Source organism: Nyctereutes procyonoides, unplaced genomic scaffold (assembly GCF_905146905.1).
Source record: "Nyctereutes procyonoides isolate TBG_1078 unplaced genomic scaffold, NYPRO_anot_genome, whole genome shotgun sequence".
Classification (NCBI taxonomy): Eukaryota; Metazoa; Chordata; class Mammalia; order Carnivora; family Canidae; genus Nyctereutes; species Nyctereutes procyonoides.
Window position 1 is genome coordinate 329850 of NW_026575124.1, and position 16267 is coordinate 346116.

Here is a 16267-nt window from a genome sequence, read left to right on the forward strand (position 1 = left end):
AGGTGGGGAGGAAGAGGCTGAGGCACAGCCTTACACTGTCCCTGCCTCGGGACAAAAAAGCCCAAGAGTCTGCCCAAGAGTTCTTGTAACTTCAACTCCACATACTTGCCGGCTCTGCGGGCTTCTCCCCACAACCGAGCTCAGCAGGCCCCAGCTCACCACTCCTTAAAGTTCCCGGTCCCCAGCTCTGCCCCTCCCGTGAGCAGTGGGCTGAGCCATCAGGGAGCCACAAGCAAAGGTACCGAGGTCTGGGCATTCGGCACACTCCAGCGGGCTCCACCGATGCCTCACATGCCGGTTTCACAGCTGCTCTCCATTCCCACCCGTGTGCAAAGAGAGGGTGCCCCGGCAGGCAGAGCTACAAGTTAGGTGAGGCTAGGGCAGGCAGGGAGGGTGCATTCTGATCCTGCGGCCAGTGGCTTTTCCATCTGCCCTCAAGTGGCCTCCTATCGATTCAGACCATCAACTGACGCCCTAGGCTCTTTTCTGGACTTGGTTTTCTTTCATCTCCTAAGTCAACTCGCCGAGGCAAGGGCCGTCCTCCTATCTCCTGTGGCAGCGGGGAGAACCTGGGAGATGGAGTGTAGCTAGAATTCAACACGGCCTTCATCTTCATGTGTTTATTCGCAGAACATACAAACTCATCTTCTCAGAGAATAAAAAACAGAAATTTCACTCAGTGACTTCAAGATGGGCACAGCCAGCTCACCCTGTCCCCACATCTACTAAAAAAAATTCCCTGGGTGAGGGATGCCTAGAGTGCACAGCACCCCCTGGCACAGGGGCCGTGCAAGCTCTAAACAAGGCTCTCAACTTGTTTTTTTTATAATCCGAAAGGACAGAGAGCTGTCGAAATGACATAGTCCGAGGTTCCTAACGCTCACGGTGCTGGACGCCCCACCCCCCACCCCGGGGTCACCGAGGGCAACGACACTGCTGCCACTTCTGCAGTCATGTCCGTGCCCAAGAGGTACCAGCCTGGCAGCCAGGTTTTTGTTCAAATCTGTGAGGCAATGCCACCTGGCGGCTCCCATGACTGGCAAGAGCTGATGGTCCAATGTAATCCCAAGGCCCTCAGGAGGGGCAGAGCTGGGCCAGAACCTGTGCTGCTTCATTCTCCCTGCCCCTCCAGCAGTTTCCTCTCTTTCTGCTGCCCCATGCTCAGGCCTTTAGACCTGAGGGTGTAGGCCAAGGTATCTGATTGTTTCCTAAGGCCCCGAAAGAGTGAGGACCTGGAAAGAGAGATGTGAGGGTCCTGAAGAATGGGCTTCAGCACATGCCCTTAAACTGATGGGAAGAGTGCTGTGTCAAGCAAAGATAGTTTCTTCCCGGCGCTTCTTGGTGAGGATGGTGCCTGGCTTGTGCTGGGCATCTGGGTGGTTGGCTAGCTCTGGGGGGCAGGAGGACACTGGGCTCTCCAGGATGGCTTGCTTCAGCTCATAGAACACAGCAGAATCCTCTTTGGTGAGGAAGGTGATGGCCACACCACTCTTGCCAGCTCGGCCCGTGCGGCCAATGCGGTGGATGTAATCTGGGGAGGGGGAGGAATGCCACTGAGGCTACCAGGCCTCCCTTCTAAAGGCATCACCCACCCACCCCACACCACCCCGGGGTTGATACCACTTGTGCCACCTGACCCTGCAGCACCCACAGTGCTCTCCCCACCACCGAAGGCACTTGTCCCACCACACCCAGGCTGAGAGCAGCCCCCCGCCTCCAGGACAGACCTGTCCCAGGTACTGGGACAACAAACCCATGAGACCTAGAGAGCAGAGCTTGTCTCACTGGAACAAGCAATCCCAGGCTCGGAGCTGTGAGGAATGAGCACCTGACAAGTAGCCTCCCTTTACCCGGATGGAAGCTGCTTCCCCTGCACTGACCTTCAATGTTTTTGGCCATATCATAGTTGACGACCATAGACACATCTTGGATGTCAATACCACGACCTGCCACGTCCGTAGCCACCAAAATATCCTTGGCCCCGGCCTTGAGGTTGGACAGTGCAAACTCTCGCTGCTCCTGGCCTTTTCCACCATGCAGCGTGCAAGCGTTGTACTGTTGGAAGAAGGGGGAGGTGAGGAAAGAGCAGAGGGCTCACAGAAAGACACAGAAATTAAGGGAGTGAAGACACAGAGGGAGGGTTACAGAGCAGTAGGGTAGAAGGGGAAGGAAGGAGAGAGAATGAGGGCAACGGAAAGCAAGAGGATAGGTAGGCTGGGGGAAGGGAAGGGGGACGACGGGGTGTGGGGTGACAGGAGCAGACAGTCAGCTCAAAGGTAAAGCAGCTTGTGGGGCGGGTGGAGGTAGAGCCAGAGAGATGGGCAGTCATCAAAGAGAGAATGAGGCTGAGGGTGGCAAGCGGGGACCAAGACACTTAAGAAGACACACCCTTCCCTTCAGATACCAGCGGCAGGAGTAAAGGACACCGATCACCCACATCTCCCTCCTGACCATGCCACCCCCTTTCCCAAACACAGATCAACACAAAGAACTTTGATCCACTATTCCACAGCCTCAGGATGTGTGGCTCAAAACCTGTCCCTGGCTCGGCCCCGTTGGAGGAAGACCCAAGACAGCTCTGACTGGCACTGCTGGTCCAGACAGGGAATCACAGCAACAGACCCCATCCCTCATCCCCATCAAACTGCCCTTTTCTCTCTGGCCCTGACTTGAATATTAAAGAGGTCAAAGAGTGGGACAGAACTGAAAGGAAGAGGCTTCGAGGGCCCCTCTATCTTTAGAATGCCCCACCAAAGAGAGCAGATTTGGTTCTCCCCTGCCAGACACACCCCCATCTTCTCCAGGGATTTAGCCAAAACATCACAGCCTTTCTTCTGGTTGACAAAAATGATAATGGGTGGATCAAAGCCTTGTTCCAAGATTGCCAGCAGCTTTTTCCTGGGGAGAAGAGTAAGAGGAGAAACATTAGAGGCGTACCTCTGAGTGGGATGCCCACCCAGATCTACCAACACCAATTCCAGGACCTTCAAGCCCATGGCACCCCGAACAAGAAAACAGCCGTTCTCCAACACAACAGAACATTTACCCTCCATCCCCCGTACTGAAAAAAGCTCCTTCTCCATCACATTTTTCCTGGTTCAGCTGCCCCCGTACCTCTTTTCTGACTCTGACATGAGGAAGACCTTCTGTTCCACACGTTCGTGGGGCTTGCCCGCAGAGCCAATGTACACCACAGCCGGTCGCCGAAGATAGCTCCGGGCCAGACGCTCCACCGCCGGGGGCATGGTGGCCGTGAACATGACGGTCTATGAAAACAGGAAGCTCAGCCCTGGGCCCCGGCGGACACCACCACATATCCCCCATCAGCACAGGCAGCGTAGCCTGGGCTAAAGAACCTACAGTGAGCCATTGAGTAGGCTTTGACAACCCCACCGTAGGAAACGGTGTCCTCTGCCTTCCCCCTTCTTTCCTCAGTACCTGTTCACCAAGGTCCTTTACATCCTATGATGACAGGAAGGGCTGAGAGCATCTGCTGGCGCCCGTGGTAAGGAGCAGCATAATGCCTTGGAATGATTTTCTAGGGCACAGCCCATGGCTACACAGCTAGGAGTGTCGGAGGACTGACATGCTGGTAAATGTACTCTGGGCCCATCCAGGGCAAGAAGGGCCTCAGAGCAGGTTTGGCAACTCGCCCCCATTTCCCAGCCTAGGGAAGCAGCCTTACTTGGCGGTACTTATGTTTTCCCGACTCAAAGTTGGCCAACATCTTCTCAGGGTCCTCAGCCTCATCTGTGTCTGGCTTCTGGTTGCTGACAGGCATGTGCTCCAGGATCTTCTGGACATCTGGCTCAAAGCCCATGTCAATCATCCTATCTGCCTCATCCAGAACCACATAGGTACAGCGGCTCAGTACAAGGTAACGGTTCTCCAGCACATCAATCAAACGTCCTGGGGTAGCGATGACAATCTGGAGGGTACAGTGGAAACACATGCAGCCCTAGCATGTATCTCTTTCTCCTCCCTCCTGTGAACTATCCGTCCCCTTGGGCAACAGTCCTCCAATGCTAAGGAACTTGGACCCCAACCTCCAGTTAGGATTGGCAGCAAAGGTTCATAAGAACTGGGATGAAATCCCTTGTTGTTACCTTGGATTTTTTTTAGGGATAAATAGGTTTTCTGAGTAAGGTTCAGAAGGTTAAACAGAAGAGCAAAATCAGAAGGAACTTTTTTACAAAGAGGAACCAAGGGCAACTACAGAGAAGGTTACATAAAGGGATTACACCAAAAAGTCTGCAAAGACTCAATTCCTGCATCAGAATTCTTATAAAAAGTTATCTTCTGGGATCCCTGGGTGGCACAGCGGTTTAGCGCCTGCCTTTGGCCCAGGGCGCGATCCTGGAGACCCGGGATCGAATCCCACGTCAGGCTCCCGGTGCATGGAGCCTGCTTCTCCCTCTGCCTGTGTCTCTGCCTCTCTCTCTCTCACTGTGTGCCTATCATAAATAAATAAAAATTTAAAAAAAAAAGTTATCTTCCCCTCACCCTGAGAAGGCATGATCTGGTGGGCTTTGGATATGGATCTCAGCTCTTCTCCTCGCCAGCTGTGACCTGAGCCTCAGCCTCATCTGTACGATGGAGGTAACCTACCTATTCTCATACGGTCGCTGGTAGAATTAATGTGCACGTTACCTATCTGTGCATAAGTTCTAAGTAACAGCACATACATATAAGCCAGTCCTTTTCTTCATTATACTGCCCATCCGTGGCAGAAACTAGAAACACAGCCCCCAAAGTCAGAGCCCTCACACAGCAGGCTGGCTGCCGGCTAGGTGAACGAACCTCACAGCCCATGCGCAGCCTGAAGCCCTGGTCTTCTCTGGAGATGCCGCCAATGACGGCCACAGTGCGGATGCCCAGTGGCTTCCCAAACTTGATGGTCTCTTCCTCAATCTGCTGAGCCAACTCACGAGTGGGGGCCAGAATGATGGCGTAAGGGCCCTGGTCTGACTCTTCGATCCTGTGGTAAATGGGGCAGCCCATAGTTCCATGAGCTTTGGTTCTCATCCAACCACAAACAGGAGCAAAACAAAGTCAACTCTTAAGGGTAGCTATGGAGATGGGGAAGGTGGTGGGAAAAGGATGCAAAGATCTCACTTAAAAGTCACAGACTCCAGGACAGCCAAGTTCTTCAGGGAGTGGTCCTTGCCAACCAAATCACACACTTCTTTGATACCATGATCCAATTATTCCCTAATATCTGACCCAGACTAAAGAACCGGGATTCTGATTATAACTTAAAAAGCAAAATAAATGGGGCCACCAGGTTAGCTCAGTTGGAAGAGCATGTGACTCCGGACTGTGGAGTTGTGAGCTCAAGCCCCACACTGAGTGTAGAGATTACTTAAAAATAGGGGCATCTGGGTGGCTTACTCGGTTAAGCATCTAACTCTTGATTTCAGCTCAGGTCTTAATCTCAGAGTTGTGAGTTCAAGCCCCATGCTGGGCTCCATGCTGGGCTCCATGCTGGACATGGAGCCTACTTAAAATAAATAAATACAGAGGTAGATAAAACGAAAGAAAGGAAGGAAGGAAAGGAAGGAAAGGAAGGAAGGAAGGAAGGGAAGGAAAGGAAAGGAAGGAAGAAAGAAAAAGAAAAAGAAAAAGAAAAAGAAAAGAAAGAAAGAAAAAGAAATAAAAAAGGAAGGAAGGAAGGAAAAGAAAGAGAAAGAGAAGAGAGAAGAAAGAAAAATAAAGAGAAAGAGCAAGAGAAAGAGAAAGAAAAAGAAAAAGAAAGAGAAAAAGAAAAAGAAAGGAAGAAAGAAAGAAAACCCAATGCTTATTTGCCACTGTGACCTTTCCCACCCAGCCAAATCTACTCCAGCTGGTGCCAGCTGACCTCACCTGTCGATTTTGGGGAGAGTGGTGATCCAGACCAGCAGTGGGATGAGGAAGGCTGCTGTCTTGCCGCTGCCAGTCTCAGCTACACCAATGATGTCGCGATTTTGTAGCCCAATGGGGATTGCCTGACGCTGGATAGGTGTTGGTTCCTGCAGTGACCCAGAGGGAATAATAGGTACAGATGGAGTTCTGCTACCCAAGCTACTGCTGACTTCTGTCCCTGGGCACATGTGCCAGCACAGAAGGAGGACACCAGTTCACAGCAAGGAAACACAGTCAACAAAGGCTAATACTCCCACCAGAAAGTGACAGCATCACGTTAGTGCTCCCCGGCAGAGAAGGCACAGAACAGAGGAACAAAGGAACAGAGCTTCCTGTTCCCAAAGTAAGTGTGATTCCCCTAGAATATAGGAACAAGTCAGATCTTCTGGGCCAGTCTGCCTCTCTTTACCTTGTATCCACACTTATCGATGACCTCCAAGATGTGCGGGGGCAGAGAAGAGTCTTTCCAGGACCGGATGGGATTGGGGATCTTGCCACCTTTGGTGGTGATGCTGTAGTCCTCTCTGAAGATCCGCCAGTCCCTGTCCGTCATCTCATCTAACTTCTTCTGGGACCAGTGCCGATCATCCCAGCGCTGCTTTGCTTCCTTCTTACGGAGCTTGCGGAGTCTGGCCCTGGAGCAGGACGTGAGGAGCAAGTGGGATCAGTAACCTCCAGCTCCTTTTTGTAGGCTCTGGGCTCTGCCCAACCGCCCCTAGCCCTCCCACTCACTCCTCCTGCTCCTTTTCTTCCAGTGTCCGCCTCTTCTCCATTAGGTCTCCATAGAAACGAGACTGCTCTCGTTTCTGCTGCTTCAGGTCAATGCCTGCAATGAAGCCTCGCCCCAACAACTGCACCTGGTGTCGTTCTTTGTATCTGAGATGGAGACAGAGGAAGAAAAAAAAAGAGAGAAGCTGTTGGGGCAGCAGGAGGGAAGGGCGGACTACTGACAGGTGCCGATACGAACACCTTTCCAGCCAGTCTTCCCTCGCCTGGAGAGCTGGCTGGCTACGCGCCTACCATTGTCCCCGTCCCAGAATCTTCTCTTTCTGTGGTCACCAGTTAGTTCTCTCCGGGAACCGCCTAGTGTAAAAGACTTAGCACTCAGGCCCCAAAGCCACTCACAGGGGGTTGTAGTCGATGGATGTGTCCTCGGATGCATCCCACTCGAAGACAAACTTGCGGTCATTGAGATGCCTCGTTCGGCGCCGCTTCTTTATGCCACCCAGGTAACGCTCCTGCCCAGGGACAGAAGGCAAAGCTGGAGGCCCACCCCGACCTCACATGCAGAGAGCAGAATGGCCAAATAACGAGACCAAACTTCTGTGTGCGTAGCGCGGGAAGTGAATACCGAAGCAAGGCCCGCACCTTGATGGCATGCAGTTCCTTGCTCTTATCCTTCTCCTCCCGGATCTTCTGCCGCCCTTCCTCATCCTCATTTCCATTGGTTTCCCGCTCCATCCTCTCCCTGCGTTCCCGACGCTCCCGTTCCTGAGGGTCTTCTGCAGATCAAGGAAAGCAAAGCTGCGGAAGAGCTCAGTGCAAGAAAAGAGAGGGCATGGAGAGGATCCAGACAATAGACACCAAACGAGAAGTGGGAGATTTACAATACAAGGGAAATGGAGACCTGACACAAAGGTCTTTTTCTCATCAACTCCCACATCCCTCCCTTTTCCAAACTCCAGAGCAAACTGGTTTCTGGCTCTCAAGAATGACAATCCCCTCCCACCCTCTCCTAACCCATCCAAGGGCTACACGGGGAGGAAAACGAACCCAACATTTTCCTGCCCAAGTCTTGGAATTGTTTCCTTTTCTTCCGCTCTTCTTCGAGCATCCTCTGCCGCTCCTCCACCTCCTGCTGCCGTCGCTTTAGGGCTTCAGCCTCTCGTTCTGCTTTGGAGAGGAACTTGGGCTACAAAATAGATTGGAACTGTAAACAAAGGACACAGGAGCAGGGTATAATCGCACCACTGTTGCGGAACTGGCAGGGAGCCCAACAATATCTGCTCAGGCATTACACCTGTTATGGAAAACACACCTAGGTCTAGGACCCCACTATGGCCTGAACTGTCCCCTTCAAAATTTGTATGTCAAAACCCTAACCCCTAGGACCTTAGAATATTACTATATTTGGAGACAGAACCTTTAAGAAGTGCTTAAGGTAAAAGGAGGCTCTTCAGGTGGACCCTAAACCAATGTGACGGGTGTCCTCCTAAGTGGACAGAGACACTGGGGGCACGCCCACACGGAGGGAAAATCATGTGAGGGCAGAGAAGACATCCACCTACAAGCCAAGGAGAGAGGCCTCGAAGAAACAACCCTACGGATACCATGATCTCAGCTTCTAGCCTCTGGAACTGTTTATGTGCCTCAGTCTGTGATGCTTTAGCAGCTCTGCCAACTAACAGAGATCTCCACATTCTCACCTTTGCCTCAGCTTCTTCCTCAGCCTTTTTCTTGGCCAGAAGTTCTTCCAGGGATAACGGCTGAGCCTGAAGATGAAAAACAGGACATCAGTACATAAAGGATCAGTAATGGAGAACAAACTGAAGAGGAAGAGGAGAGAAATCTTTCCTCTCCTTTACCTTAGGATTTTCTTTTTTTTTTTTAAAGATTTTTTTTATTTATTCATGAGAGACAGAGAGAGGGGCAGAGACACAGGCAGAAGGAGAAGCAGGCTCCATGCAGCGAGCCCGACGTGGGACTCGATCCCGGGTCTCCAGGATCACACCCTGGGCCGAAGACGGCGCTAAACCGCTGAGCCACCCGGGCTGCCCATTACCTTAGGCTTCTTATCACCATGTTCATCATCTTCATCCTTCTTAGAGTCTCTGTCTTTCCGAGATTTAAAATCTTTTCCTCGCCCAGGAGATAAACTTTAAAGAAAAGGAAGAGGAGAGGTCCATATCACTGTCTTACCCCCGCTCCTTGAAGAGGGTCAGGCTGAGCCCCAAAGAGGATGAAGTTTTTCCATGACTCAACAAGACTGGCCCATGGCCACCCATCATGCCCTGAAGCTCCCTTTGCAGGCATGGTCACGGTCACTCTGTCTGCTCTGAAATCTAATGATGGCCTTGCTTGGCCCCATTCTACTGAATCTCCTTTTCCAAGACTAATCTCTTCTCACAAGTGGGTCTTCACTACTGATGGCAAAAATCTCTCTTCCAAATAGCACATACACATTGAAAAAAAAAATCTTGCTCAACTTTATAATACACAATAAATTTAGTCTACAAGGTCCCCTCCAACCATCTACCCTTCCCCAATACTGCTCTGTAGGTTCCCTCCCCATGCTCCCTTCCTACCAGTCCCAGAGATCCTTCCCCCACAACTGCTACAAGCCCCATCTACAAGAGATCTTCAACAAGCCCCTGTATTTGTTATGGGAATTGTGTCCTATGCCCTGAATTCTAACTTACGCACTCAGAGCCTAATAAAAACTTTGCATACAAAGTTTCCAAGGGAAACAGATCAAGGTATTGGGGCATTATGCTATCCTAACAAATATATGCTGTCTATCTTGTATAGAAACCTGAATGGTCCAATGGAGCTAAGAGAATGTTTCGTAGGCTGGTAAGCCTCTTCAACTAATTTCTAACCTTTAAGAACAAGGTGACCCTCAAATAGTTGTGACTTCAGTAACTGGTTATAGCATCGAAGGATACATGCCTTCTAAAAAAGCCAGCTGTTATCACTACCGGTAGGAGTCACTAAGAACTTTCTTTCCTATGACACTGAGCCAGCTCCAAGGCAGAGAGGAAGAGATGGGAGCATTCTCCTAAAGCCTACTCCCATTCCCTCAGGTACCTGGATCGTTTACGGTCCTTGTCCCGTCTATGCCCATCCTTGTCCCGGTCTCGGTCCTTCTTATTCCGATCACGCTCCTTATCCCGTTCTCGTTCTTTATGCCTTCGCTCTCTAAAGACAGCAAGTTTAAGAAATCATGTGTTATTTTACAAGTATCCATCTTCACTGCAACCCTAAAGAGATTCTCATGCTCTTTTCTACACAAAGTAATATTTTACAAATTGGGGTGTGTCCAGGAGAAGCTATGAGGGAATTCGAAGAAAGTCTTCTAGATCAGGGTTGTACTGCTAAGCATTAATGGTAACGATAGGCCATCACCCATGTGAAGAGAGGAACAATCTTCCTCGACCACCTGGACCTTCATCTTACAAGTTTCCTCTTACCATTTTTTTAAAGATTTTATTTATTCATGAGAGACACCCAGAGAGAGGCAGAGACACAGGTAGAGAGAGAAGTGGGCTCCCTACAAGAAGCCCGATGCAGCACCCATGATCTAAACCAAAGGCAGACACTCAACCACTGGGCCACCCAGGAGCCCCTCCCTCTTAACTTTTAAGAGCTACTAGATCACTAGAGGTAGAGAAATATGAAAGACTAACATCCTAATACTGGAGGCATCAGAAGAACCAAGAATGAAGACGTTTGAAATGTACTCTCCCATCCCATATAAGACAGACAAAGTTACTTTACCTTTCCGTAGACTTGGAACGGGAACGGGAGCGAGAACGGCTGCCTCCTCGACGCCTATCCCTTGAACGATGCCGCTTCCTGTCTTTAGATGGGGAAGACTTCCGGTCCCGGTCTCTATCTCGCTCTCTCTCAGGAGTCCGAGATCGCTTCCTTTCCTCCTTGGAAGGTGATGCATCCCGGTCCTTTTTGTCAGCCAGCTCTCCTGCCATCTGTCATGGATAAGAGGAATACTTACTGTGTACTAGGTACTATTCTAAACTGTGTATGTATAATCTTTTTTTTTTTTTAAGATTTTATTTGAGAGAGAGAGAGAGCGAGAGAATGCTAGGTGGTCTGGCTTCAGAGACTCATTCATTATACTACACTGTCCCTCTGTGATTCCTTTTTGTATATATTCATGTCTGGTTTTCTTCTTAAAGATTTATTTATTTGAAAGAGCGAGAGTATGCATATGCCAGCGTGGGGGGATGGGCAAAGGGAGAAGGAGAGGAAGAAACTTCAGCAAACTTTGTGCTCAGCAGGGAGCCTGATGTAAGGCTCGATCTCACGACTCTGATATCAGGACCTGAACTGAAAGCAAGAATCAGATGCTTAACAGACTGCACCACCCAGGCATCCCCCTATATATTCATTTTTAAAGGTATACTGGGGCTCAATTGATTAAGTGTCTGCCTTCGGCACAGGTCATTGTCCCAGGTCCTGGGTTTGAACCCCACACTGGGCTCCCTGCTCAGAGGGGAGCCTGCTTCTCCCTCTGCCGCTACTCCTGCTGCTCCTCCTGCTTGTGATCTCTCGCGCTGTCAAGTAAATAACCAAAATCTTTAACATAAATAAAAATTAAACGTAAATATACAATGAATATATCTTATTTTTATAATCAGACGGCAAGAGCATTAAAAGAAATGCTAGTGAATGAACAGTATACCAGCTACCTCTAGAAGCATCCCATTTTGCTTCTAGAGTCTAGTCTTTGCTTGAGGAGTCTAGTCGGTCTGCCAGCCCACTGGGATCAGTCAACACATACACGACTAAGGGAGGTAAGTTCTCTTGAGCTCATAAAGAAAGCTCAAAAGAGAAAAAAAAGAGTTTAGCTTTGAGATTTGGGGTTATCATCAGCACCTCAAAGAATACCTAAATTTAAATGGAGATACAGGGGAAGCCCTGGTGGCGCAGCAGTTTAACGCCACCTGCAGCCCAGGGCCTGATCCTGGAGACCCCAGATCGAGTCCCACATCGGGCTTCCTGCATGGAGCCTGCTTCTCCCTTTGCCTGTGTCTCTGCCTCTCTATCTCTCTCTCTGAATGAATAAATAAATCTTTAAAATAAATAAATAAATAAATAAAATAAATGGAGATACAAACTTACTTTCACCCAGATTAATGAGAAATGTACTTCTCATTACGCAACGGGAAAACTTTGTGAAGGGTATGGATTTTTTTTTTTTTTGCAACTTACTGTGAATCTTTATTTCTTTTTCTTTTTTTTTTTTTTTTTTTTTAATTTATTTATGATAGGCACACAGTGAGAGAGAGAAAGGCAGAGACACAGGCAGAGGGAGAAGCAGGTTCCATGCACCGGGAGCCCGACGTGGGATTCGATTCCCGGGTCTCCAGGATCGCGCCCTGGGCCAAAGGCAGGCGCCAAACCGCTGCGCCACCCAGGGATCCCCCCCCCCTTTTTTGAATCTTTATTTCAGAATAGAAAGAAAAAAAGGTACCAAAAACTAAAGGTCACAAACATCCTGACAGTCTACGCAGATTCTCACAGCCTTGACCATTACCCCGTCCCATGAAAGATTTCAGCAGGAATTTGTTCTGTTCCCCTCCTGCCTGGGGGACACTGAACATCATGTCCCACTGTCACTTGTCCTTCAGACTACAAAATCCGCTTCAGCCAGGAGAGAAAATGACACCAAGTCTGAATCTACCTCTACTTCATCACCATCACCACCATCCCTAAGACTCAGGATACATTTCCCAGAACTTATTTTATCTTCTAGCGGTTCAGTTGGAATATCAGCTCCCTAGGTTTTTGCTTACAATCTCCCTTCCTCATTTAATTTCCTGCCACATACCTTTAAGAAAGGATAACGTATAAAGAAGAGAAAAGTGAACAAGTAGTACTTTCAAAAGGTGAAGATAGGGATCCCTGGGCGGCGCAGCGGTTTGGCGCCTGCCTTTGGCTCAGGGCGCGATCCTGGAGACCCGGGATCGAATCCCACGTCGGGCTACCGGTGCATGGAGCCTGCTTCTCCCTCTGCCTGTGTCTCTGCCTCTCTCTCTCTGTGTGTGTGTGTGTGTGTGTGTGTGTGTGTGACTATCGTAGATAAATAAAAATAAAAAAAATATTTAAAAAAAAAAAACAAAAAAAAAACAAAAGGTGAAGATAATCCATTTTGTTTCACAATTGTCTGAGAAACGACTGAGTGTTCTAGAGCAGTACATCATGCAATTATACTTATATCTCTTCTACTTAGAACCCTAAGAAAACAATTCAGAAGAAAGGTCTCTTCTCTATAAAGCATCCTGGACATCACTCACTCTTCCAACAAATATTCACTGAGCACCTGGTAGGCACCAGAAACTGTTCTACCTACTGGAGATATGGCAGTAAATAATCTCTAATCTCATAACGCTTAAATTCCAATGAAGCAGATAACAAGCAGAATAAGAGAATTTCAAATAGTAATGACAGTTAATAAACAGAACAAAACAGGGTGGATATGATGGGGCAAAGTAGGAATGAGCGAGGGCTCAGGAAAGAATTTTTTAGATGACGTGTAAACTGAGATTTGAATGATGGAAAAGAGACTATGAAGATTAGGGAAAAGATCTTGTTGGGTAGAAGAGACAGCAAGTATTAAGACACTGGGGCAAGAACTAGCTCAGCATGTTTGCCTTAAAAATTGTGTGGTTGAGTGACAGTGAACCAAGGGGAAGATGATTCAACATGAGTTTAGGGAAACAGTCCAGAGTCAGATCATGGAAATGTGTTTTAGGCCAGGGGGAAGGAACTCGAATTTCAATCTAACAGCAATGGGAACCCTAAAGGGTGTTCAACAGGAAGTGATGTGATCTAATTTTACACTTTTAAAGAATTTGGTGACTGGCAAGAAAGTACAGAATAGTGAGGCAAGAGTAGAAACAAAACCACTGAGAATGCCATTTAGTAGTCTAGGCAAGAGGTGACAGTAGCTTGTTCTAGGAAAGTGGCAACGGAGACGGGAAGAAGTAGAGAGCTTCAGGAAATACTTGGAAACAGAGCTAATAGGACTTACCGATGAAGGGAGAAAGGGAAAGAGGAGACACAGAAATATGTCCCAAATTTACAGCTTGACCAAACTAACGGTTCACGGAGTCATTAATGACCAGAAATAACTGGAGAAGGAACAGATTTAGGAGGAAATCAAAAGTTTCACTTTGAAAATGCAATTCTAGAACTCAGGAGAACCTGGAGACAAAAATTTGAGTCATCGATAGATAGATAACTTCTCAAAGCCATGGAACACTAAATAACATTACCAGAGTAGACAGTCCAGTTAAAGGAAGGAAACAGGAGAGAACCAGGATTAAGCTCTGGAACACTATAACATTTAGAGGTCAGGCAAAGGAGGAACCAGAAAAAAAAGACTGTAAAGAAGCAAGAGCCAGAGCAGCCTGGGTGGCTCAGCGGTTTAGCGCCGCCTTCAGCCCAGGCCTGATCCTGGAGACCTGGGATCGAGTCCCACGTCGGGCTCCCTGCATGCAGCCTGCTTCTCCCTCTGCCTGTGTCTCTACCGCCCCCCCCCCATCTCATGAATAAATAAATAAATAATCTTTCTCTCTTTTTTTTTAATTTTTATTTATTTATGATAGTCACAGAGAGAGAAAGAGAGAGAGGCAGAGACATAGGCAGAGGGAGAAGCAGGCTCCATGCACCGGGAGCCCGATGTGGGATTCGATCCCGGGTCTCCAGGATCACGCCCTGGGCCAAAGGCAGGCGCCAAACCGCTGCGCCACCCAGGGATCCCTGAATAAATAAATAAATAATCTTAAAAAGAAGAAGAAGAAGAAGAAGAAGAAGAAGAAGAAGAAGAAGAAGAAGAAGAAGCAGCAGCAGCAGCAGCAAAAGCTGTTAAGAAAGCAGAAAAAAAAGTAAGTGTTGACATCACAGAAGCCAAAAGTGTGTTGGGGGGGTGGGGGAGAGTGATCAACTTTTTCAAGCAGAAAAAGACTAGGAGATAGAGGACTGACCCCTGCATTTGGAAAAATTAAGATTGTTGGTGACCTTGACGAGAGCTGTTTTGATGGCCTGGAGAAAGTAGAAGCCTGAGTGCAGTGAGTTTAGAAGAGAATGAGAAGTGAGAATAAAAGAAACAGTAAATACAGGCAACTTTTATTATAGGTTACACTTCTCACAAGGGCCTGATAAGCAGGCCCGCCGGGGTCATCCCTTCCCAGCAGCCTTCCTTGCAAACCTCCCGGTCTCTGGGTTCCTCAGGTCTTGTAGGATAAGGGGGGCAGATTCTTTCTCTTACCTAATTAGGTAGTTAACAAGCATCTACTATATGCAAGGCACTGTGCTGGATGTCGTGTTGAGTTACAAAAGGAAATAAATCAGGAAGATCCCGTCCACAGGAAGGTTACAGAACAATAGAGGGTACCAGGTACTTACCAAGACGAAGGCTCAGATGGAGGGTTATAGGAATTCAAAGAAGTTTCCTTTCATTTACAAAAGGGGATTTGGAAAGATCTGTGGAGGAAGTGGCTCTTGAGCATTTCAGTGCAGGTAGAATTGGAAGATGTGTAATTGAGGGCGCGGAAAAGTCATTCCCAGCAAAAGAAATAATACGGAAGCGCAGAGGCGGGAAAGCATGACTGATTCTGGGAGAAAAGCCAAAGTTCCGGTCTGGCTGGAGCAAGGGCTACTCGAAACATGAAGGATAAGCTCGGATAGAGGGTATCATAGGGGCCGCGCTCATGGGCAGAGGTCTGGCCCGTAACATCGTCCAGGGACCCGGCCTGTGTCCCCAGGAGCCAATACTCCGCCCCGGGGCCCGCGCCCCTTCGCTCCAGCCCGCCAGAGCTCTCCGGGCTCGCGCCTCTACCCTGAAGCGTCCTTCCCCGCCTCGTCCCGGAGGCAGGGGCCACCGCCGTGCCCCCACTCTCGCCCTCTCTGCAAGCTCGTGGGGACCGCCTCCAACGCTCGGGACTCACCACTCTTGAGTCTGAACCGCCCAACGCGGCCTCAACGTCGCCGAGCAGCCGCCATCTTTCCCGTTTCCTGGTCGCCGAGCTGCATCCCCGGCCGCGCGCGGCAAGCTGGGAAGGCGAGTTCCTGGTGCGACACGGCGGGCCGACATCGAAGGCCTGAGGACTACGAATACCATAATGCACCGCGCGAGCGCCGGCCCCGGGACGAGGGGTCTGCTGGGCAATGTGGTCCGCCAAACATCTGAGCCTGAGGGACTCGGTTTTCTGGGGGTGTGCTTCCAAGCCCAAGGTGCTCTCGCCGCGCGGTGCTCCTAGAAGGAATTCGGGGGCTTCCTTAGATAGCGAGAGCGCTTAATTGTAACTAACGACTGCAATAACAACACATACTGTGCCGTTTGTGGAAAAGGACTTTTGCAAAAAAAAAAAAAAAAAAAAATCCGAGATAGATTTAAGTCCATTTTACAGGTAGGCAAACTAAAGGCTCGGTTACAGGAGTAGCCTAGTATTTCACAATGAGGGTGGGACAATGGATTGCGTGGGACTATCCCAGATTCAGGAGGACGTTTTAGCAACGTTGGTCCCGCAGGAACAACCCCCAGCTACTGTGCCAACTCAAAATGAGCCCATACGCGGATTACGGAGTTCTTCCTGCAAGGATGGTATCACCTGGGCTGTGG

At 49.1% G+C, this 16267-nt stretch overlaps 1 protein-coding gene across 1 annotated transcript; it reads right to left on the bottom strand.

Moving 5' to 3' along the window:
* Positions 1-605: 605 nt before the first annotated feature.
* On the bottom strand, positions 606-15677 carry DDX23 (DEAD-box helicase 23). Its single transcript, XM_055337228.1, has 17 exons — positions 15594-15677; positions 10399-10607; positions 9709-9819; positions 8684-8777; positions 8328-8393; positions 7675-7813; positions 7270-7403; positions 7027-7139; positions 6634-6777; positions 6311-6536; positions 5863-6008; positions 4801-4978; positions 3686-3928; positions 3115-3266; positions 2790-2898; positions 1881-2055; positions 606-1531 (listed from the first exon to the last, which is right to left on the bottom strand). The coding sequence occupies exons 2-17, from the start codon at positions 10605-10607 to the stop codon at positions 1308-1310; spliced, it is 2463 nt and encodes an 820-aa protein (XP_055193203.1). The 5' UTR covers positions 15594-15677; the 3' UTR covers positions 606-1307.
* Between the last annotated feature and the right edge of the window lie 590 nt (positions 15678-16267).

What these genes read in the sequence shown, in the direction of transcription:
- DDX23 (XM_055337228.1), bottom strand. Translation starts at nt 10,607, where the DNA reads ATGGCAGGAGAGCTGGCTGACAAAAAGGACCGGGATGCATCACCTTCC. An exon ending in TCCATCGACTACAACCCCCT is followed by an intron (nt 6,778 to 7,026) that starts GTGAGTGGCTTT and finishes TCTCCATCTCAG; the next exon opens with ATACAAAGAACGACACCAGG. An exon ending in GGCTGCGCATGGGCTGTGAG is followed by an intron (nt 3,929 to 4,800) that starts GTTCGTTCACCT and finishes TGTACCCTCCAG; the next exon opens with ATTGTCATCGCTACCCCAGG.